Source organism: Uranotaenia lowii, chromosome 3 (assembly GCF_029784155.1).
Source record: "Uranotaenia lowii strain MFRU-FL chromosome 3, ASM2978415v1, whole genome shotgun sequence".
Lineage (NCBI taxonomy): Eukaryota > Metazoa > Arthropoda > Insecta > Diptera > Culicidae > Uranotaenia > Uranotaenia lowii.
The window spans coordinates 72598530-72620762 of NC_073693.1; the positions used below are offsets into that span (position 1 = coordinate 72598530).

General features: G+C 36.3%; 5 protein-coding genes across 6 annotated transcripts in view; 2 read left to right on the forward strand and 3 right to left on the reverse strand.

Annotated features, from left to right (window-relative positions):
• The window catches only part of LOC129755423 (DNA ligase 1-like), a 29292-nt gene extending 22644 nt beyond the window's left edge, over positions 1 to 6648 (forward strand). Inside the window, exons 4-10 of the mRNA XM_055751912.1 lie at positions 4980 to 5031; positions 5170 to 5222; positions 5351 to 5402; positions 5803 to 5994; positions 6129 to 6169; positions 6228 to 6415; positions 6480 to 6648. Coding sequence (XP_055607887.1) covers positions 4980 to 5031; positions 5170 to 5222; positions 5351 to 5402; positions 5803 to 5994; positions 6129 to 6169; positions 6228 to 6415; positions 6480 to 6621 — 720 coding nt within the window. The 3' untranslated portion in view covers positions 6622 to 6648. The remainder of the gene's footprint in view (positions 1 to 4979; positions 5032 to 5169; positions 5223 to 5350; positions 5403 to 5802; positions 5995 to 6128; positions 6170 to 6227; positions 6416 to 6479) is intronic.
• LOC129755427 (mitochondrial thiamine pyrophosphate carrier-like) lies at positions 6624 to 7677 on the reverse strand. Its single transcript, XM_055751923.1, has one exon. The coding sequence runs from the start codon at positions 7591 to 7593 to the stop codon at positions 6658 to 6660; it is 936 nt and encodes a 311-aa protein (XP_055607898.1). The 5' UTR covers positions 7594 to 7677; the 3' UTR covers positions 6624 to 6657.
• Positions 7678 to 14947: 7270 nt separating this feature from the next.
• On the reverse strand, positions 14948 to 16345 carry LOC129755426 (mitochondrial thiamine pyrophosphate carrier-like). The gene is made up of 2 exons (XM_055751922.1): positions 16199 to 16345; positions 14948 to 16129 (listed from the first exon to the last, which is right to left on the reverse strand). Exon 2 carries the CDS (start codon positions 15985 to 15987, stop codon positions 15049 to 15051), a length of 939 nt encoding a protein of 312 aa, XP_055607897.1. The 5' UTR covers positions 15988 to 16129; positions 16199 to 16345; the 3' UTR covers positions 14948 to 15048.
• Positions 16346 to 17109: 764 nt separating this feature from the next.
• On the forward strand, positions 17110 to 18589 carry LOC129755429 (2-aminoethanethiol dioxygenase). The gene has a single exon (XM_055751925.1). It carries the CDS (start codon positions 17417 to 17419, stop codon positions 18137 to 18139), a length of 723 nt encoding a protein of 240 aa, XP_055607900.1. The 5' UTR covers positions 17110 to 17416; the 3' UTR covers positions 18140 to 18589.
• Positions 18590 to 18886: 297 nt separating this feature from the next.
• On the reverse strand, positions 18887 to 21593 carry LOC129755422 (lariat debranching enzyme). 2 transcript variants are annotated; one of them, XR_008739258.1, is made up of 3 exons: positions 21104 to 21593; positions 19488 to 21047; positions 18887 to 18982 (listed from the first exon to the last, which is right to left on the reverse strand). XR_008739258.1 is itself a non-coding variant. In XM_055751911.1 (2 exons), the coding sequence occupies exons 1-2, from the start codon at positions 21298 to 21300 to the stop codon at positions 19586 to 19588; spliced, it is 1659 nt and encodes a 552-aa protein (XP_055607886.1). In that variant the 5' UTR covers positions 21301 to 21593; the 3' UTR covers positions 19317 to 19585. The 2 variants fall into 2 exon arrangements, 1 of the variants encoding a protein (XP_055607886.1); XM_055751911.1 differs by lacking the exon at positions 18887 to 18982 and having other exon boundaries at positions 19317 to 21047.
• Between the last annotated feature and the right edge of the window lie 640 nt (positions 21594 to 22233).

Consider the following 22233-nt stretch of genomic DNA (forward strand, 5'->3'; position numbering starts at 1 on the left):
TTATAAAGTTCAATCTGTAGCTTGGAGAGTTATGTAATATGTAAACCAAAACTTATGCTATGTATTTAAATATTAAACTTTTTTTTTTATTCCAAAACTTTCAAGTATTTGAATATAATTGATTTTATTAGCTTTGACAATATTCAGTTAATATATTTGATTTAGATTTAAACGCAATAAGATTCGAAAGCGTTTACAATGTGTTACAAATCAACAAATCTCTTTGCGACAATTCAACATGTTTAACATAATGCGGTTGTAGAATGTACTCATTTTTCAATGTTGATGGTATTTCTGATGCAGATAGGATTCGGTTTTCCAGCGTCCAGAGTTTGTTTGCTGATGCATTCAAAAATGCTCGTAAAGAGAACTACATAATTCATTCATGATGAAATTAAGCAATGAAAAATGTATGCTTGAAAAATAATTATTTCATGCATAAAATCTACCAAAATAAAAAAAAAATACTGTTTCTGGCTCCCTTGCCACCGACCGAAAAGTAAACAAACCGAGACAAAAGTGAGAAAATCGAAAAGTTTTTCGTGATTTTAACAGTTTTCACCACCTCGTTCGATATCCTCACCGAGCGCAAAAGATGCGGGAAAATAATGGTAACCTTTAGAAATCTTCAAAAAGTGTGCCAGTCTTACCAAAAAAATTAAAAAAATGTAAGTACAATTTTTTCTATACAAAATTTTACCAAAAAGAACCAATTTGATCAGCGCCACCTGTTAGTGAATAGTGAACTAGATGATCAAAAATCATACGCCATTATCCCATAAATGTTTGGGAGTCATTTTAGACCAACATTTGAAGTTTAAAGCTCATACCGAAGAACTCAAAGCAGCATGCCAACAGAGAATCCTTTTTATCCGGAGCATAGCTGCTAGAACATGGGGAGGCGACCGGAACACTCTTTTAAAACTCTATAGAGCCACTGTTCTGGAAAAACTGTTGTATGTAGCTCCAATTTTGTCAGGCATAGACAAAAGAAATCTCCAATCTTTGGAAGTGGTGCACAACGCAGGACTCCGAGCGATTGTTGGAGCATTCAGAACGAGCCCAGTTGTAAGCCTTCAAGCGGAAACAGGAATACCTAGTTTGAAAACGCTGCTAGATCAGCGAACTATACTGTACACAGTCCGGCGAGCTGCTGTAGACTATGTTGAAGAAACCATAGAAATAGACCACATTGTAAGCGAGGTAAGCAGCAACAACGACTCTGATATAAGCTCTGATGAACGATGGGGCGAACAAACCAGGGCTCAGCCAAATTCCTTTAGAGTTAGAGGTCAAAACATGATGACTGAACTAGACTTACACGTGCCAAGAACAACCCTTTTTAGAACACCAGAATGTCCTCCATGGCTCAGATCAAAACTCCAAGTAGACAAAAGCCTTCATAACAAATTGTCTCAAGGTGCATCCTCGAATGAACTCAGGAATATGTTCATTGAACTACGACAAACCAAATACGGTATTTATAGAACGATATTCACTGATGGGTCGAAACAAGATTCCAAATGTGGATATGGAGTAGTCAGCGAAGAGATTGTGTTTCGAAAACGCTTAAACAATATATGTAGCATATATACAGCCGAAAGTGAAGCAGTCAAACATGCATTATCATGGATAACCGAACAGCAAAGACCCCGTGCTTATCTACTATGCACCGACTCAATGAGTGTGATATCAAACCTTGAAAAGTGTAAGATAAGCTCTAAGTGGAAGGATTGTATACAATGCATGCATAATCAGATCGTTCAAACAGGGGCAGAAATCGTATTTTGCTGGGTTCCCAGTCATATCGGGATCCCGGGAAATGAGAGAGCTGACTTTGAAGCTAAAAATGCCTTGGAACTGCTACAGGAAGACCAAGAAACCGTCGACTTCAAGGAGGTTCGAAAAATCGTCAAGACACAAATCACAAACACATGGCAGGCACAGTGGCACGGGAACCTGAACAACAAATTGCGAGAAGTAAAAAACACTGTTTTACCTTACAAATTAGTGTTCTCGGGGAATCGGAGAAACGATGTAATTCTAGCCCGCCTGCGGATTGGACATACCCAGCTTACTCATGCGTACCTCTTAGACAGAGTTGATCGTCCACTTTGTCCAAGGTGTAACGAAATTCTTACAGTAAAGCACATCTTCGTAACCTGCTCTCAACTAGACGAGCAAAGGGAAAACCATGGAGTGCCAGGAAACCTTCGAGAAGCACTAGCTGACGACAGTGAAATGGCGAAAAAAGTGATACAATATTTGAAATCCATCCAATTGTATGATAAAATTTAGCAACATATTGTAGAACAATTTGAAGGACCCGAATGTCAAAAAAGGTCCATAATAAAAAAAAAAAAAAAAAAAAAAAAAAAAAATTCAATTGATTTGAGAACTTTCACCGCTCAAAATCTATTTTTTTTTAAATTAGAAATGGACAAATATTCTTGGTTGAACAGAACTAGCTTGAATATAGACCTATTGCTGTAGATTAGCGTCGTACGGTTAAACTGCACTTTTGTCAAAGGTTGAACTTCCAAACTATTTAGCGTTCCGGGCATCGAAGGCTGGACCAGAACTCAAAGAAATAACATGCTCTAACACACCAAAGATCGTCGATCTCCATTAGATTTTGTTTTCTGTGGTTTCAATGAACGAACAAAAAATTTGCATCCATCAACGATCACTTCTCAAAAGAAATGAAATTGAGGAAAATTTGATTTTTCCTTCAACAGAAGTCACCTTAGTAACAGATGGTTCGAGTTTCATTCACCATATTTTTGGTACACGATTTCTATCAAGTGGTTTTTTTCAACAGAAAATATAGCCAAGACAATTTCGTTTGTCGAATTATCAAAGCAAATTCACTGGTGTTGGGAAAAATTGGTAGAAATTTTGTCACTTTTTGCACATTTTGAAAATTTTGCCATGCAAAAAGATTTTCAAGATCTGTGGCCTTCAAGTTTTTTAACAACACGTGTTGTACTTTCGCATGCTGTGATTCAAAAATAGCTATATTCCTATCACACACGGCTGAAATAGAAACAGTGTTGTAAAAACATACAACGCCCAAGGATCTTGAAAACATTTTTGCATGGTAAAATTTTCAGAATGTCAAAATTTCTACCACTTTTTCCCAACACCAGTGAACTTGCTCTCAGTGATCATAGGAAATGTGATATTTTCATTTCTACAATTATCTTTGACCGAAACAACACGTAGATAGGAAGTGTGACAAAGCTACTAAGATATTTTTGAAAAAATCGACTTTGAATTTTCTCCCGAAAAATCGCAGCTCTGACCTAGTGTATCCATAAACTATGAACATTAGCGTGCCCTTGAAATTGATCCTAGGCCTAGTACACAGGGGACTGAGATAAACGGAGAACCATCGTAAATGATCAAACAAATTTGGCAGCTAATGATTGAATTTGTTATAATTTGTGGCAATTTTTTAGAGAGAATTAGAAGGTTTAAGTTAAAATGAGAGAAACCGGTGCTCAGAAAGAGTGAAAATGTGCTTATTGTTGCAAATTGTTGTAGTTTGTTAAGCAGTTGTTGAATTTTGATCATTACTATTCTAAATGCAAAGAATTCTCTCTCCACTGCAATCCCTCGCTAGTACAAGATCTCATGACAAATTTAAACAAGATCGGATCAAGGGAAGTGGTCGCTTTGTATGGGATTTTCAGCCATTTTGTTCGGGAGGAACATGAAAATTAAAGCCTAAATTAACCTGAAGCCTGCATCTCGATTAGAGTTGAAAAAGTTATGAGTTTTAGAGCAAAGTAAAAGACGACTGCTCAGTGGGAACTCTTAGCAACTAGTGACATTTTATTAGTATTACAAATCATGGCTTACTTAAATATCTAACATCCCCTCTTAAGCCATTATTATTTAATTCCCAAAACTGATCTTGCTTCACAGAATTTGGTTCCAGGAACTGCCTTAGTGAGGATAATTCGGGATCTACATCGGCGTTTTCCGGTACTTCAACGGCATTCCAGGTCCCTTCCTGGATCAGCACCATTTTCATGCCGAACGCCCACGTGCTGTAGTTTTCTCGACCTCGGAGTTTTTCCGCTACCGGCACGGCCATGCTGCTAACGTGCATCCTGGTGCTTCCGACGGTCGCTTCTCCCCCGTTGCGTGTTACGTGGTTTCCTCGGCTCGTACTTATGGTTCTTGACGATCAAATTAAGTTTTAACGAAATTTTCCCAACTGTGAAAATTTTTCTCTACTTGTTACTTTCCCTGACTACGGTTGCTATGGGGCTGGGCCCATAACCTTTTAGAGCAAAGTAAAAGACGACTGCTCAGTGGGAACTCTTAGCAACTAGTGACATTTTATTAGTATTACAAATCATGGCTTACTTAAATATCTAACAATGAGGCTTCAAAAATGGGCTAACTTTTTTAAAGGGTAATATCATCACTGTTAATGAGGCATCGAAAAGTTCGACCGACCCAACCGGAACACTCAAACTGAAATGCATAACATTTCGTAAATATTGACCGCTTTCAACCCATTTCTGATGCTTTAGATAGCAAAATGTTAAGATTTATCAAATTATTGATTTTGGATATTATTCAAATGTTAGTTCAGAAAGTAGTTCAGGCGAACCTGTAGGGGAGAGTTGGTTTACTTTTCCTGTGTTCATTATATTTTTTTGAAAAAAATATCCATTTACGGGTTTTGAACCCGTTTTTTTCGCTAAAAAAAAATCATAGAAGCTTAGTTGTATGATTGTAGACAATTTTTGTTGAACGAAAAACTTGAAGAACAGTTTATGACAAATTTAACAAATTGCATAACCACAGAGGCACATGATTTGCAGTCCTTTTGCGGATCTAGTTTTTACACACTTCAACCAGTTTTGTATAAATTAGAACCGAGTACCACGAATACAGTTGCTCTTAGAATCACTAACCGTTAAACGCTTGATATTTATCCTAAAAATATTTTCTATTTTCAGCTCGAAAAAGAGAACAAGCGTCTGGAGAAAATTTTCAACAAAATGTTAGGAGGTAATGAAAATGCCCTAGCAATGATTTTTGTTTTATTTTTCTACTGTATATTATGTTTTTTAATCGATTCATGGTACCATTTCAACAAAAAGTGATTCCACTCTAGATATTTCAAACGTTTATTTTCCCAAATTCTAGTGTACACCGAGATGAAGCAGAACCTTAGCAATGCAAAGACGGAAATTAAGGAGGTGTGTATTTTTTCTAAATTATTTTTGCAATAAAATAACATCTGAACTGAAATGCAGTGATTTCGTTAAACTTTGATTGAAATCAAATCATTTGATGTTAAAAATAATCTCGTTATTTTTATTTCTAGCTTCAAGGGTCACTAAACAGTAGCCAAAATGCAATAAATGACTTGAAAAAAGGTAATACACAGTAGACCGCTGTAAAAATTGACTTTTTTGCTCCCATATGTTTTTTCGATACTTTTTGGGTCATCAGTGTAAAATTTGAGATGATTTGGTTGATTCATGAATTTGCGCAACGCGTTTCAATTTTAAGCAGGCTTATACCGTTTTCGTTTCCTACACTGGCAGAGGGGCAAAATTAAAACTCGCCGCGCTAATTCAGGACTGAATGAATCGCTTTCAAAAATTTTATTGCTAGGTACTTCTGGCAGTAGTAACAATCAAGAAAAAGTTATTGGATGTTTAAATTTAATAATTTTGAAATTTTCATGCAAAGCTTATAGTGGTCTAATATATAGCTAAGAAAAAATAAATATTAATCAAAAGTTTTTTGATGATGCGTCTTAAATTTTTGTAGAAAAAGATGTGATTTTGGACAAAGTTGCAAACAAAATCGAGCAAGTGAAAAAACTTGAACAGGATATCGACAAATTGAACAATCAACTGGCTTCATCTCGTGAATCCCAATTAGCACTCCAGCAAGAAAAAGATGCAAATCTTAAAAGTATTAATGCCTTGGAAGACAAAATCGCGATACAACAGCAACAATGTAAGTTTAACTGTTAACTTTATCTCCAATTGAATTTGCTTATTCTGTTTTACTAGATTTTAACTGTATAGTAGCATAAATGTGGTTGCGTTCTACTAGTATGTTTATTCTAGTATTTTTTCTTCATTTTATAGTTGACGCACAAAATAAAGATGTAAAAAAGCTGTTAGAAGAGGTAAAACATTAAAAAAATAAAGTAAACCACAATCTTAGCACGTAGGTATACATTACAGGAAAGAGAAAAGGTAGAAACGAAAACGAAGGAATTGAACCTATTAAGCGATCGATATAGTACGCTTGAAGAAAGAATACGAATCAGCGAAGAAGCTAACCAGCGAATCATTGAAAGCCACAGGCTCAGGGAAACCAAACTTGAAGCGAAGATACTCGAACTGAGAGAACAAATTCTTCAGTTGAGCAGGTAGAAAACATTCAAATGCTGGAATCTTTTTATCAAATTTTTGATAACCGCTTTTTCATTACAGAGGACCTTCCACCGGCACAGAGAATACCACTCAAAGGGTCAGCACAGGTCCAGCAACAGACGGGTCTTTCGCGTGTCCCATTTGCAAGAAAGGTTTTCGAAATGTAGCCGACCTACAAATTCACGCCGAAAATTGCTTCTAATAAAGGGTACACCAACTTTTTCTCTTATGCATGGTATTATATTTTTTTATTAAGGATACATAACAATTGGTCATAGACGGTGAAATAAATCGAAGACGCAACTGTTGCCTTCACCAGTGACGAAGAAAGACCCTTGTACAGGCCGAAAAGTCCTTCCCTTTGACCAACCTTCACCAAACACTGTAACATGTGCGTACAAACGAAGTGCTCCCCGAAGGTCTTCCGCGCTTGATAGAAATTTTGAATCTGCAGTCGACACTTGATCAAATCGAACGGATACACGATCGTTTTGGTGCAGATTCCCGCGAGGGCTCCACAAAGCAGCAACCGTGTCGTTGACAAGCACTCGTTCGGCGGCAAATGTTCGACCTCTTTGAAGATGTTTCCGAACAGGTTGTAAAACAGATACTGACCCCCAGTGAGAGGTGCCATATGGAGCAGCGCGGGTCCAAAACCTCGGTACAGGCCCCGCAAACCTTCCGTGACATAAATGTGCCGGGCGGCATGCCAGGAACTTGTGTACCCAGATGCTCCTTTCGGATCCTGGGATATTAGCCGGGTCTTGATCACATCGAATGGCATCACAAACAAGGCCGAAAAGGTTCCACTGAAGGCACCACCAGCAAAGTTCCGGGCACGGTCGTGACCTTCGAACATCGAAAGTTGTCGCAGCTGTTCATTTGCCCATTCATAACTGGTGAACTGCGTTACCCCGTAGACCATCGAAAGCATCTGGGCGGGATTGTGGCCTTTCCAAAACGCTGAAATTCCTTCCTCGCGAAAGATCAATCCAACGGATTGGGGTATGGTGCGGTATTTGGAAGCCACCGATTTTGCGTAAATCGGTTCCACCTGAAGCTGCAAACGAATTTTCAGCACATCGAACGGCTGAACCACTACTCGAGTGATGCATCCGGTGAGACCTCCAGCCAAACTGACAAATTTGACATGTTCTTCCTTGGGACGGTCCATTTGAACTACACTACTTGACTGTTTACAATCATTACTTTAGGTACCGAAATTTTGAAAAGTTCGAAGTGTATACAGCCAAATGTTTTGAAAGAAATACGCATACTACGATTTAGAACGTAAGGTTTTATTCTTTTTCCAGTTTATGGTTTTCTATATGCAGATTTTCAATAACCATTTCTAAGTCCTTGATCTCAATTCTTCGCTTATTTCTGATCCCTGAATTAAATCTTTTGAGTTCTGGCCTAAGATTTCTTATCATGACTCCCGACTTGGGATTTTTAATTTCTTACTTCTGATTTCTAACCTTCGACTTTTACATTCCGTATTGTGACTATTATATTATGTCTAAATTTGACTTCTAATCCCTGACCCCTGGTTTTCGATTCCGGAATTCTGAATTCCGACTTCCGACTTTGCATTCTGAATTCAGAACGTCTGAGTTTGATTTTCTTACTTCTATCTGACTACTACAGTTTTCTAACTGTACACTGACACTTGTTATCTCTGAGTTCTGACTTCAGACTTCTGGATTCTGACTTATAATGACTTCTGATTCATGAATTAAATGAATGAGTGAATGAATTCTTATTTTGGATCTCTGATTTCTGACCTCTGACTTTAAGACTTCTGATATCTGATTTCTGACGTTTGACTTCACTTTAAGAGGTAAGCCTCTCAATTTTGATTCCGGATCTTTGTCTTCAGACCGACACCGTTGAGTTCTGACTTTCGGCTTCCCACTATTGACTTCTGATTTCTGAATTTTGACCTTTTATTTCTGACAGTGGTCTTTGACTTCTGATTTCTGTTTTCTTAGTTCTTACTTCTTAGTTCTGGCTTGTGACTGCTAACTTCTAAATTTGACTTCTGACTTTCAGCTTCGTCTTCTGACTTCTGATTTCTGATCTCTGACTTCTAACAGCTAACTTCTAACTTCTGACTTCAAACCTCTAACTTTCTCTGTGTGCTTTAACTTCTGACAATTGACTTCTGACTTCTCAATTCTAACTTTTAATTTCTGATACCTATCTGACCAGGCGCGGTCCTATCCAAGCGGCAAAAAACCGTTACAAAATACCCGTAAATGCTCGTATTTCTTTAAAAACTTTGAACTTCCCCTAGTAGATATGCTTTTGAATTTTCAAAAAATTTCCACTCCCTGGGGGTGGCAACGAAAAAGTTTGCTTATAACTTAAAGGCTCAAATTTGAAGAAAAGTCGGTCTACCAAACTCAAGCAGCTGTAACTGGAAATACTCTGGACCGAATTATATCAATAAAAATTTTGTTGAATTACTTAGAGTTTTGACTTTGAATTCGCTAACCTATTTAATATTTTAATAAGGTAATGAAATGACATCTTTTTCAATTGTCACTAATATCCCTCATATGCCTAAATTTACATGAGCAAATTGTGATAAATTTTGTATTTGCTTCAAAATCTGAGCTTCTTAATTCTTCATTATGTTTTGAATTTTAATGGAATGACAAATTTGAAAAAGTCAAATAGGGGGTGAATATTGCTATAACACTGAAATACTTGAATATTTTTCCTTCTGAAGTCATACATTGATTGCCTTTACCATGAAGTTCCTTTTTTATTCTGTCAAATAGAAGAAAACAATAAAAATACTCAAACTATATACATATTAGAGATGTACCGAATATTCGGTCGGCCGAATATTCGGCGAAGAATACCGCCAAAAAACCGTTAAGCCGAATATTCGGTTCACCGAATAGTTGAGCCAAGTATTCGGCCGAATAGGCCGAATATTTATTTTTCAAATTTCAAACACTAACAGACTTGTCAAATTTTTCAACTGATGTTGTTTAATTTCTACAATATCCAAAAACAATGTTGAAAAAGCTACAAAATCATCAAAAACTTATGGTTTCAGTCAAATATCTTAGGTGTATCCGTATATATTTCACTGTAGATGTATACTTTTATTCCAGATTTTTTTTTTCATATATCCAGGTTTGTCCATAAATCCAATAAAGAATTCGAGAAAAGTCAAATCTGACCGGGATGGCCCGATGTTATTTGAAATTTTCCGGATTTTCCCCGGGTTTATACAGATTATTTGCTAAATCAAATAAATACTCAAATTTCTTTTGGAAAATTTTTAGATTTTGCGTTCCAAAACGATTTGTTAGAGTACATTTAAATAAAAATATCAATTTTTCTTTAACCCTGAGATAAGATTTGCTGCTGTGATTCAATGAAAACATTAAATTTTAAGTAATTTACTTTTTTTTTCCTCTTGTTTGTTTGAGAATAATGCCTAGATCCTGTTGAGATATACTTTTTTTACATTTTTTTTTCCAAAATCGTCCAGACCCGGCCGAGTGGATTCGTTTGGTAAAAAATATGGTATTTTTTAAGTTGAAGATCATCGTTTTTTTTGGTAACTATTTTGAATACATCTAGAAAGAAATCGACATTCATCTGATTCAATATAAAATAAGCAATTTCAAATAGCTTGGCATCTGTTTTGGCATGTTTTGTCCCAGATTTTACTGGAACCCAATCTCTTTGGTTATAAACGTCCTAGAAGCGACATTCATCTGATGTCCTTCCAATTACTTATTGGCGACATTTTGAAAATCGTAGAGACCTCTCTCTTATTAAAGAAAGATCTGATACATAATACATCTGGTTGAAAATAATCGATTCAAAAACATAAGGTGTATTAAGATTGAAATTGTCACTTTTGAATTTGTATGAAAAACTCGAATATTCGGCCGAATATTTGTTTGAACGAATATAGTTGAAAAGGTCAATATTCGGTATTCGGCCGTTCGCCGAATACCACTATTCGGTACATCTCTAATACATATTTATGGAATCATAAGATTGGCAATTTCCTTTAATTTCCTTTACGAACTGGAATTATCTTCCTACCAGCATAAAGTCTATTAAATCGAAATCGGAATTCAAGAAAGCTTCACTATCAAGATTTACATTAAACAGGTAAAAACTGATTCTTATTAGTTAGACATGAAAATTCATCAGAAACAATTAAATTGAAATCGAAACAGTGCAAACCCAAATGTGACACTTCAAAAAGATTGTACCTATCTTATGTTACACGAATAAAAATGATTATTATTAATATTATTATAATTTTCAGAAATTAAATTGCCTTATTACTAAGAAATTTAATTTGTAGTCACATCCATTGGAGTGATCAGTTTTCCAGTAGACACTTAAGAAACGTGTGACTTCAATTGACAGTCTTTGGTACCTTCTAATCTTTCTGTTTGACACCAATATTTCACAAAATAAATTCAATCGTAATGTACAACATGTTAAGGCCTCATGAAATCCATTTTTAAGGAAGATTCAGCAACGGAAAGTTCCTCACAATGATTTTACTTTGTAGTTCAAAATATCTTAAAAAGCGAAGAGTGCCTTGTGCTATAGCTCAGTTGGCAAGTCTGTTGTCTGTTGTCCTGAGCCGATGTCCGCGAGTTCGAGCCCAAGAGTAAATATCGAACACAGTTGTACCGGATAAGTTTTTCAATAACAATCCGCCAACTGCAACGTTGATAAAGTCGCGAATGTCATAAAGATGGTCTGACTATAATCGAAACAAAAAAAAATTAAAAACCGAAAGAATCGGGACAAAATAGTATAATAAAACTCTACTTCAAGATGAAAAGCTAAGGCGAATCTGAAATCCATTATAAATTTCTTTTGTTTATAGTTCGTTTATTGACAATTTTAAATCTTTACAAAGTGATGTCTGACTCATTCAAGTTAATGCGTTAATAAAACACAACAGATTCCAGAGCAACAATAAATCAAAATAAGAAGTTGTGGGCAGTGTTTGCAAATTTTGCGTTTCCTGTGAGTTTTTAGAGCCAAAAAGGAATAAAAACTATTTCTAAAAGCTGTTTCAATATGAAAGAATTGGTGTTTTGAGAAAGAGATTCAAAATCATCTTCAAAGCTCAAAATCTGTATTCACAATCATAACACAAGGAAACAAAATTCACATTTCCCGAGGTGCAAAGAATTTGAAAACTGACTTTGACTTATTCAAGGGTACTGAATGCAAATTTGGTTTTTCTTTTATCTGCTCTGTTTTTCGGTATAATTTTGGAAAAAAAAAAGATTAAAAATCATTGAAAAAATTTGTACACTTTCTAGCAAAAGTGTACAGTATGAAAAAGATTTAAAATAAAAGGTTCTATCTTCATGATCAATTTTTCTGAAGACTGTGAGTAATTTACCGTGACTTCTGGACGACAAAATTATAGAATTAAAAAAGTTTTTTAGGAACAACATCTGTATCGTTGTTTTGGGAATGGCATTGGCAATGGCCATTTAATGGCATTCTTCCCTAAAATCTGCATCGATGAATGAATAAAAAATAATATATAGATTCAAAATAATTATTTGTTGTTCATGAAGGTCAGTTGCTTCATCAGTTATCATTGATCGATGGGACTCTAAACTAATTAGTTTTCTGACAACAAATCTGACAAAAAAATCGAGTTAAGGACGCAAAATTTTTCCAAAATCAGTTTGCCAATGTTTTATTTTTTCCCTTGTGGATTGAAACTTTTCCGTTATCAGTCGATTATTTTTTCGGCAACAAGGCATCAAGCTAACATTCGAAAGAGCTTTTTCTGACTTTTGGCTTATACTGCTTTTTTTTTTGTTTGGTCTAGCACTTAAAAATATCCAGAAGCTCATCAACGTGTGTATAATTTTCATTTGTAAAATAACATTTATAGCAAGAAATTCTTAAAAGATCTTTGAAAGTGACAATTTCAAACTACCAAACAAACAAATTATGACAATTTTCTATTTTTAACATTTTTTTCTGCAGTGAATATTAAAGATTTCTAGTTGTTCTATAAATATTGAAAAAGTTTGTTAAAAGATATCATTATTCTTCTCTTATTTCATATTTTTCGAAATAGGGGAGATGAGGGCATAACGAGCACCCGAGGCATAATGAGAACTACGCTTTTCTACGAAAGTGCGTATTTTCTTGAATAAATTTTCATGAGGATTTGTTTCGTACTTCCTATAGTATTAATTTTTCACAAAAAAAGGAATCTCCTTATCATCTTTACAGAGATATTTAAAAAAAACTAGCTTGGTTCTCAAGTTACGAAAATATTATAATTTTTGAGCACCACGAAATAAGCTCTTATGATCTTAAAATAACCTTGATCTATAATGTACGCACTGCAACATGATGTACACATTGTTTCTCAATTTTTACCATCAACAAATTTTTGATTTTTCACTTTTATCAATTTTAAAACACGTTTTTACTTAAATTTGTTGACTAGAGGCATATAGAGCACCATATTATCGAGGCATAATGAGCATTTTCTGCCGTAGAATCTAGCAGCGAATTAAAATTGATTTATAGCGCCACACCTTGACTAGTTTTCATCCGACAATTTAGCCTTTTGGTAAGGTGTAGGAGAGGTAATCAAAAGACTAGAGTTAGATTTCTGTTCGAGGTGATTTTTTTTCCATTCACAATTCATGATCGATTTTTTTATTGTTACATTATACGGCTAGTAGCATCATCCTCCGAACAAAGCACTTAATGTATGAGCGTGCGTGAATTGTTTGTATTCTACAAACAGATCTAGATTATTTTGTTATTGCTTTGTTTGATGAATCTACGACTCACCTGACTTCATCGAATTGAATTCGCTGCTAGATTCCCCGGCAAAAACGCACATCTTGCTCTGATTAATGGTGCTCATACTGCCTCAGGGGGGGTTCTCATTATGCCTCCACAGTGGCTGGTTTTCAGCTTTTGGCAAAATTTTTTAAAATGCATTTTTTTAACGTTTTCATCTAGTTTTTCACGTTTCAGCCCGTTAGGGAATAGGCTTTTCAAGTGTCTGAACACGAAACAATAATGTAACCTCCATATTATAGCTATTTTCTATGGTTAAATAACCGTTTTCCTTAAGGTGGCCATTATGCCCTCATCTCCCCTACATCTGATTTTGTTCAGTGAAAATTGTACTCATTTGAAAGTGGAAACCCAACCCCCTTCCCCCGCCACTCTCCCAATTTTTTTCAAAATGATCGCTTTTTCACCAGATATTACGTTCCTTCATATTGACTGATTTTTGAAAATTTGGAAAAATCACCCCCCAAACGCCGGAAATATCAACGCGTATCCACATAGAGGTAAGGGGGTAGGGGTTTTGAGTCATAAATATTTTTGAAAGATGAATAGCTATTATTACGTTTTAATTCAATTCTTCAAATAATAGAAATTCAAAAAAAATTGCATATTTCAATAGACATAAAATAATCTTTTTTATACGAATCTTTAGTTGAACGTGAGACGTGAGAAATGAGAAATGATAAGCGAGATATGAAAAGCGGTTCATGAGGCATGGGATGTACAAGATCAGAAATGAGATGTGAGAAATGAGACATGAGACCAATCTCATGCCTTCCTTAATGTTTCATGCTTCAGGTTTCATGTCTCAGATCTCATGTTTCAGCTTTCAAGCCTAAGAGCAGCCCCTATCGGCTTTCGACAGACACACAAATATTATTTCAAACTTTCATAGTTTTTCAACCAAGTTGAACTTTTCTGTGTGTCACCAGTTATGTTGCTATGGTGCAAAATTTGTTAAGAATATGTTTTCTCTTGATGGAAAACATGATCCTATTTTTCAAATATGCTAAAATAATTCTGATTTGTGTTATGAAAATTGTTTCTCATTCCGAAAATGTAAAATATACGAAAAGTTTAAAAACGAAAGCAATAAAAAGATGTTGAATCAAGCGTAGTAGTTGACAGATTTGAAGATTAAAGTTGAATACATCCTCTTCAATAAGAAATTATATGGAACGATGTTCTTTATATTAAAATTAAAACATTAGGATGGTTCTTATGCTATAGAAGAAAAATAAGGTAATAACAAATTGTTGAGATGATGGATGTGGATTGTAAAAAAAAGTCGAATGTTCATTATTGACACAGTTATCTTATCGGGACAGTTTCGACGAGTCCTTATTTTACTGATCCGTCCAACTCAAATCTTGAAAGCACAGTGCATAAAAGATTGTAAGCCTTAATTCTTACTCACCATTTTAGGATTATTCCTTATCAAGTCTCATAGTGGTCTTCCATGCACACCGAAAGTCTTCAAAACAAGTCTCAAGTTACCAGTGTCAGGCGCCACTAATTGTATTCCAAAGGCTGTTTGAGTAATTTTTAGCGAGTATCATTAGCCTTCCAAGCGAACCAAAGTTTTTAGTTGACAGAGCACAGCGGTTGATAGAACGTTTTTCTTCAATTTGGTTTCTTATAATAAAATGTTTCTTACAAAATAATAAAATAAAATTTGTGCATTTATTAACTATCTAGGTAAGGCGAGTAACAATGAAAAATACATCTGAACAAAAACACAATATTTATTAATTCTTGCTTAGAGCTGGCATAATATTATCTGTTATCGTTTAGGAAAATTTGTGTTGAGAAACCTCAACAGCATATCGTAGATAGGAAAGTACATTGCTGAAGTAGCGCCAGCTTTTAGCAACGTAGGAATCAGACCCTTGTACAAGCTGCGAAAACCTTCATTAGTAGTAACCGCGAACAGACACTGGAATATACCTTTGCACACGAAATGCTTCCCAAAGGTTTGGCGATCTTTGGCGAATCCCTGTATCTGAAGGCGCTTCTTGGCCAAGTCTAGTGGGTAAACTATGAGTTTCGTACTAAGTCCAGCTAGCGCACCGCATACCAGTAACGCAGTTGGTGGAAGCTGGCTGTTATCAGGCAATGTGGCGAAGCTACGATAAACGCTTCCAAACATGTTGTAGAACATAAACTGGCCACCAGTGAGGGGTGCTACTTGAAGAATGGCAGGCCCCAACCCTCGATACAACCCGCGAACACCTTCTTTTCGCGAAATTTCACTGATAGCATGAAATGCATTTCGATAGCCTCTTCCAGAATCTTGTGCTACCATCCGAGTACGTATCACGTCCAAGGGCATGATAACTAAAGCCGCATATGTACCACTTACAGCTCCACAAAAAAAATTCCTGGTCCGATTGTGCTCTTCAAAGTACGGCACTTCTCGTAGCAAGCCATTGAATCTTTCGTAGAATGAAAATTGAGCTACTCCGTATAACAAAGATAGTACTTGAGCCGGATTGTGGCCTTTCCAGAACGCCAGCAGTCCCTCTTCTTTATAAATGCAAGCTATTGCGTGGGGTACGGACCGATACTTTGACACCGCAGAATAAGTGCTGATTGGTTCAGCTTGAAGTTGAAGCCGGATTTTGAGAACATCTAGCGGCTGACAAACGAATCGTGTTATGCATCCGGTAAGTCCACCACATAAAGCAGCATAATGAACTTGCTCATTTTTCTTACGATCCATGGTGTTATTGTCGCCGAATTTCGAGTCTCAATGATCGTGATATTCAGCTATTACATCATCATCAATTCGGTTCATTATTTAACGGATTACAATACAGTTGCTAAGCGATCTATTAACTTTTGCTGAAAAGGGCTTCGTTTGCCTACAAAGAAGATAATCTCTTATTATTTAAAATATTAACACAAGAGTTATTCATTATCAATATACTTACAGATGTGATAACAATGATAACCGTTTATTTACAAATAGGCACTTCTGTGGCGGTGACACTCACACAAATTTTGACTTCACTTCCATCTGAATTTGGCATGCTCCGAATAATAATTTACCGAAATCTACCGAGCTTTGATTGTGAGTGATTTGATTGTTGTTTATATTTTGTCAAAAATAGGGTGGCTTTGTCTTTTGCCAAATAGGTACTGATAGAACGTTTGTTATGGATGTATGCTTTTATTTTTCTTTTTTTTTTTTTGGGATTTTAAACCAATTGGTTTATTCATCCCCATTGCTTTTTAATTTGATTTGTGATAAGAATAGATGCCAAACTGTTTACACTGTTATGTCACTTGAACTTAAGTTTTTTTTTTGTAATAAAACAAATTCGTTTCCACGTGGTTTCTACATAGACTTGCTTTACAAAATATGACTTTACACATTGCGGACCAAATATGAGATATCTGTTCAAACTTTGATAAACTAATATGAAAATGTGAAACATTTGATTTTTTGTGATTCAATTTCTATGAGGTAGGTCAAATTTGGCTCATACACATTAAATTGACCTGGAGACAATATTCTATTATTTAAAAATTGTAGGTAAAAAATATCGCAAATTTAGAAAGCCAGTAAGTTTAGGGACACCTGTAAATCATTGTTAATCAATGGCTCAATGGCAATGAAGAATCAGTTACTTAGTGCCAGAATTGATTGTCAGCAAATGCAAGTAAAACTATCCAGAAAATCGGTTAAACTCATCGACTGCTTTACTTTTTTGTTAACGATTTTATCATTGGCATTTAAATAAAAGTGGTTGAGTTTTTAAATCATTTTCGATAAAAGTAACAGTAACGTGAGTGAAATTTGGAAATTTATTTCGGCTCACCCTGTGCGAACCGGCAAAATAAAACTGACACACTCGACCGATCGATCAGCCCAGTTTGTGTCAAAATACAGCAGGCTTTAAAAAAGCATCAATAAATCCAGAGCAGAGGAGAAAAACGAAAATAACACCCCATCGGGGAGAAAGTGATTTTTTCCTATTCCTCACCATAAGTCTGCGCTAGAAGTGATAGCGATAACATTGTTTACACTGTGGAGTTCTTCTCATCCAAGAGAATGCGCTAAGAAAACATTTGAACGAAAATACAAGTGAAAAAATTAATTCAAAATTGAATTTGAAGTTGGTCCGAGCATCTGAAAGTAGAAAACAATGACCACACTTTTTGCACGCGTGTTCCGTCAGGCAAAACTTACTTTCGAACAGGCCAATACGGAACGTTTCATCACAAATCTCCAGAACTTGCGGGCTCTGGTGGAGCAGCTCACTCTGGCCGATCTCAACCTGGACGCTGGCGTCGTATCCCGCGAGACCTTTCAACAAACTACCAAAGCTCCATGTACCTTCGTGGACATTTTCGAGAATGCATACTTCACTATGTCGGTCTTCATCTTGAAAGAAAATTACACGATGCCTTTGCACGATCATCCCCGGATGCACGGATTGTTGCGGGTAGTGTCAGGAACAATTAAAATCCAGAGCTATTCGGAAATCGATCGCCGCGAGGAAATCCGCGACGGGGAAGAACTCCGTCATGTTCTGGTCAATGTCGAACAGGAAAAAATGCTGTGTGCCGACAATAAGGATGGATGCGCAATGCTTACGCCTAGCGAGCGTAACTTCCACGAAATAACTGCGGTTGGTGGTCCTGCGGCTTTTTTCGACATCCTCAGTCCACCGTACAACGCCGATATGCCCGAGAATGGAAAAAGATCCTGTTCGTTCTACCGAAAGCTGCTGCTGCCAGGCGATGGAATCAGTAACGATGGCAGGAAGCGGATGGTACTCGAGAAAGTTCCCACTCCGGACCATTACTACTGTGATACTGAAAAGTACGTAAGACCCGAGTTCATGTCTACCGCCGGGGAACAATGAATGAGACGAATAGAACGATGTTGGTTCCGAATTGCAGCCTCCCCAATCACAAACTTTAAACCGTTAATCCTGTAGGGAGATGTCGTGTAGCGACAATTTGCTAACACGTAGTATTTTCGTTTTAACCTTTGATTTGAAATACTTCTTCGTTCAAAAGAGGTGGAGCACATTTGCTAAATTTTAAACCACAGTTTGGACTCTAAATATTTGTAGACTTTAGGGAACATAAGTTATGTTGTTGGCAACATACTACCGATTACAAATCTTACAATAATGATAGAACATCGCAAATGGATGCTCCCTGTCTTTATGGTTTTATCCCAATCTTTTATAAATTACCATTAAATATTCATTACACTGTGGACTATCGAAATTGTTTGTTATCTGTACAGTGAGATTCAGTTATAATAAAGCCTAGGCACTACTTATGCGTTAAGTATTGAAGCGTTATTCAGCGAGTCTTATTTTTAATTGAATATCACCATTTGCTCTAAGCTGAATCACATAAAATGTGTTTGAAATTTATTTTAGGGGATGGAAATTGGGAAGAATAACCGTTAGAATTATTCCCAACAATGACATATCCTTATGAAATTCAGTTGAACTGGTTATTTTTTTTAAACTTCGAAATGTATGATTGTCTACCTTGTTAGACTTGACCCGCTCTAATCAACACGTTTTAACACACTTCTCGGAATTTAAATAAGATAATAAAACAGCGATACAATTCATATAAGTAGATAAAATAAACATACCTTAAATAACCCATTGCGAGTACAAGCGTCTTACGTTTCCTTCATCGACATCCGTGCAAATGTCCTTATTAGAACGCGAATCATCCACCTTTAAATGTAAAGACAATATTTCTCAATTATATTCTATTTCCTTTCTACTAATGTTTTGAAAGTTGTTGAAAAATTTATCAATGAAGAAGTAAGTATAAATTGTCGAAAATACGTTAACATCATTCCATTACAAAATGAGCACGTTGCCTATACCAAGGAGTCAAATATTTTCGGAAAATTTGTCTCCTAGAATCGATAGCAAACATTTAGGCGGACAATTGCATATAAATGCGCTCATCTTGAATAATCACTATAATTTTTATATTAAACAAGTTAAATGATGCAAGCGAATTGTTTCGAATTGTTTTGAAATATTGATAACACGGGAACGCTTAAATGGTTGTCTTGTTTTATTTCACTTTCTTAATGCTAGTCCATAATGAAATTCATTAACGACACAAGTTCCAGCGAAAAATAATAAGGTATGTATTGCATTTGCTCTATTTGAAATGAAAAAAAAAGAAACATAATCGGAGAACGAAAAGAAACTAAAACATACTCACCCAGGTAGTTTCAAACTTCCTTCGTCTAGCGCAATAGATGTTGATCAATGTACATTTGAAAATTCGATAATTAATCTAACAAAATCACCTGATTTAGTTCAATCACTATCATCTTTTGCGTAGATAGCTTGGTTTCTCCGCTTAAACTTCTTGATCGCTGGGGGATTATCCTCTTCACAAGGTTTATTGGTGCTTTCTTCCTCTGACGGTAGCCGAGCGATGCCCTCTTCCCCCGTGTTGCCGGCCTGAACTTTCGGACTAGACAAGTTGAGCTCATCGATAGCGAAGTTGTCCGATATGCTGCCGGAGTCCTGCAGCTGCTTTTGTGGAGTTGGGAGACTCATCAAACTACGATTTGACGTCGAGAGAGATGAATCGTCCAAAGTAGACAGTTCCGAGTTAGAATCTTGACGCCATTTTGCTTGCGATAACGTCGATCCCAGTGATGTTTGCGAGATATACTGAGTTGGTTCCAGATCACCTTCAACGCTGGAGGAGCTATCGTCATTTAGTTCCAATTCGTCTTCGTTGCGATCAGGACTGATAGAATGGGGCGACGGCATTTGATCCACGTAGGTTGACGAGTTAAGTTCATGGCCGGTCATAAGCATAGCCAATCGTAATGGATCATCTATTTTCAGCTTGTCACAAAATTCGGTTGTTTGAGGATTGAGGAATGCCTTGGGTTGCTCAACAAAATCAAAATCCGTGCCTGCTTTAGGATTATACGGTTCAGCTATTCGGGAAAAGTTTTGCGGGATGCGAAGATCGTTTTTGAAGCTTTCGAAAATCATTTTCTTCTCTGCTTCTGTAGGGTTAAAATTGAACCTTTCGTCGCCTCCTTCACCTGGCATATATCCATTGGAACCTTTCACGCTTATCAGGTGATTCGTAAGGTGGAGGATTGTAAGCCACTCCAAATCATAGCTTAGCTCTATTTTATCACCAGCATCCTTGTCTGGACTTTCAATATCGAGGACTTGCAGGAACCTTCTCTTAGGTAAGCATTTGTCCAAAGCTAAAAACTTTGTAACATTTCCGGCATCGTGAGGAATCAATGCAGAGAATTTACAATGCAAGTGGGCAGAAAACCAATATGGTGGTTGGAGAACCATCATGAGATCCTCGCATGGAGGGCTTCCTAGCTTATTTCCCTCTATATCATCTTTGAAAGCCGGTTTAAAGCGAAGTAATTGATTCTTGTTGCCATAACTGGTTACACCCCTTGGCCAATCATGAGACAACAGAATGTCTACTTTCGGGGACAATTGTTTCAACCGGAATATATCAATCTGACGAATGTGATAAACGCTTCGTTTAGTATTCTCATTGAAGGGACTAAATTCAAATCTCCCTTTGAGATAATCATGTCCCTTATAAATTCCAGAAACGCCGCCTATTCTTATACCGTTCACATTTACTACTCCGGCATAACCAAGATAGTAGATATTTGGCGCAACCCATCCACCATACGGAAGTTCCTGAAGGTAATTAGATGCCTCGTGATTCCCTCCTATAAAAATTGTTAAAACAGGTGCTACTTTTTCGCCACTGTAATACCTAAAAATATGACATAATTAATCAACAAAAAACTTAAAAACAATAATCATTCATACTTATAGAAGGAACACATATCCAGATGCTTTTTCGGAACTGCCATACACTGGAGATCCTCCAGGTTCCTGGTCGACTGGAAATCGCCGCAACAGATCAGTAAATCGATTTGATAATTTTCCCGACGCTGGATCGCTTCGATCAGATCGTAGATCCGTTCCAACTCTCCGTGGGCACATCCTTCCACCGCTATCCGCATCGCGTTTCGTTAATGGTCAAAGATTTAAAATTCAAACCATTCAAACACAACTCGATGCTACAAGTATTGCACCTTCAGCAATAATCAAGTTGTTTCACTGTCCAGGCAATTTCGTTCCGGAGTAGGTAAAGCAAAGATGTTCACTTAAACCACATATAGGTAGTTTTAAAACTAAACTTTTTCGTTACACCTGTCCCTGGAAAGGGTTTCCGGAGCTATCCGGTATAGATTTTACAGGAAAGAAGCAAAACGGCTACGGCTTGCAATCCATCGCGTCGTCGTCGTATTTTTGTTGATTTTACACACTCGATTTTTTGAAGCCGTGGGCGGTTTAAGTTAAAGAACTTTGTTTTATAAAGCATGTAGTTTTTTTTCTGATTACTCATTTTGTGGGTTTTACCAAAAGTTATCCGCCTAATTTAGACAACAATTTTTCAGAAGAACAGTTGTTGCGAAAAATTATTGTCTTTTCAGCAAATAAGTTCATGTTTTACTTAAGTATTTCATATACTTTCCGTTCCGTTAATCAAATTCTGTGAAGTTTTTTAAGCCTTTTTTAAATTCTGAACGATTGTGTTGTAGGTACATTCTAAATAGAGTGTAAGAAAAGTTTTTAGCTTTCGTTCTACTTTATCGGCAGACATTTCGGCAAAAGCTTTCGCCCTGCCCAGGGGTTTTGAAAAAAAAAAACACAGCTAAAAGTATGATGGTGAAATGGCTAAAATAAAGTGATATTCCAATATTATGATAATGTCGGTGTTGATTAAGTATATGAAAAACACCATTTTTTATTCATTTAGTTGCTATAAGACTTAATTTGGCTCCAAAAAAAATCGCCAAAATTCATTCAGCCCGGTCCGTTTTTCAAGCGTCTGGAATAAATTTAATAGCTTACGATTTTTTTTTAAATCGGCAAATGAAAACATTATAAAA

What these genes read in the sequence shown, in the direction of transcription:
- LOC129755426 (XM_055751922.1), bottom strand. Translation starts at nt 15,987, where the DNA reads ATGGATCGTAAGAAAAATGAGCAAGTTCATTATGCTGCTTTATGTGGT.
- LOC129755429 (XM_055751925.1), top strand. Translation starts at nt 17,417, where the DNA reads ATGACCACACTTTTTGCACGCGTGTTCCGTCAGGCAAAACTTACTTTC.
- LOC129755422 (XM_055751911.1), bottom strand. Translation starts at nt 21,300, where the DNA reads ATGCGGATAGCGGTGGAAGGATGTGCCCACGGAGAGTTGGAACGGATC. An exon ending in GATATGTGTTCCTTCTATAA is followed by an intron (nt 21,048 to 21,103) that starts GTATGAATGATT and finishes TCATATTTTTAG; the next exon opens with GTATTACAGTGGCGAAAAAG.
- LOC129755427 (XM_055751923.1), bottom strand. Translation starts at nt 7,593, where the DNA reads ATGGACCGTCCCAAGGAAGAACATGTCAAATTTGTCAGTTTGGCTGGA.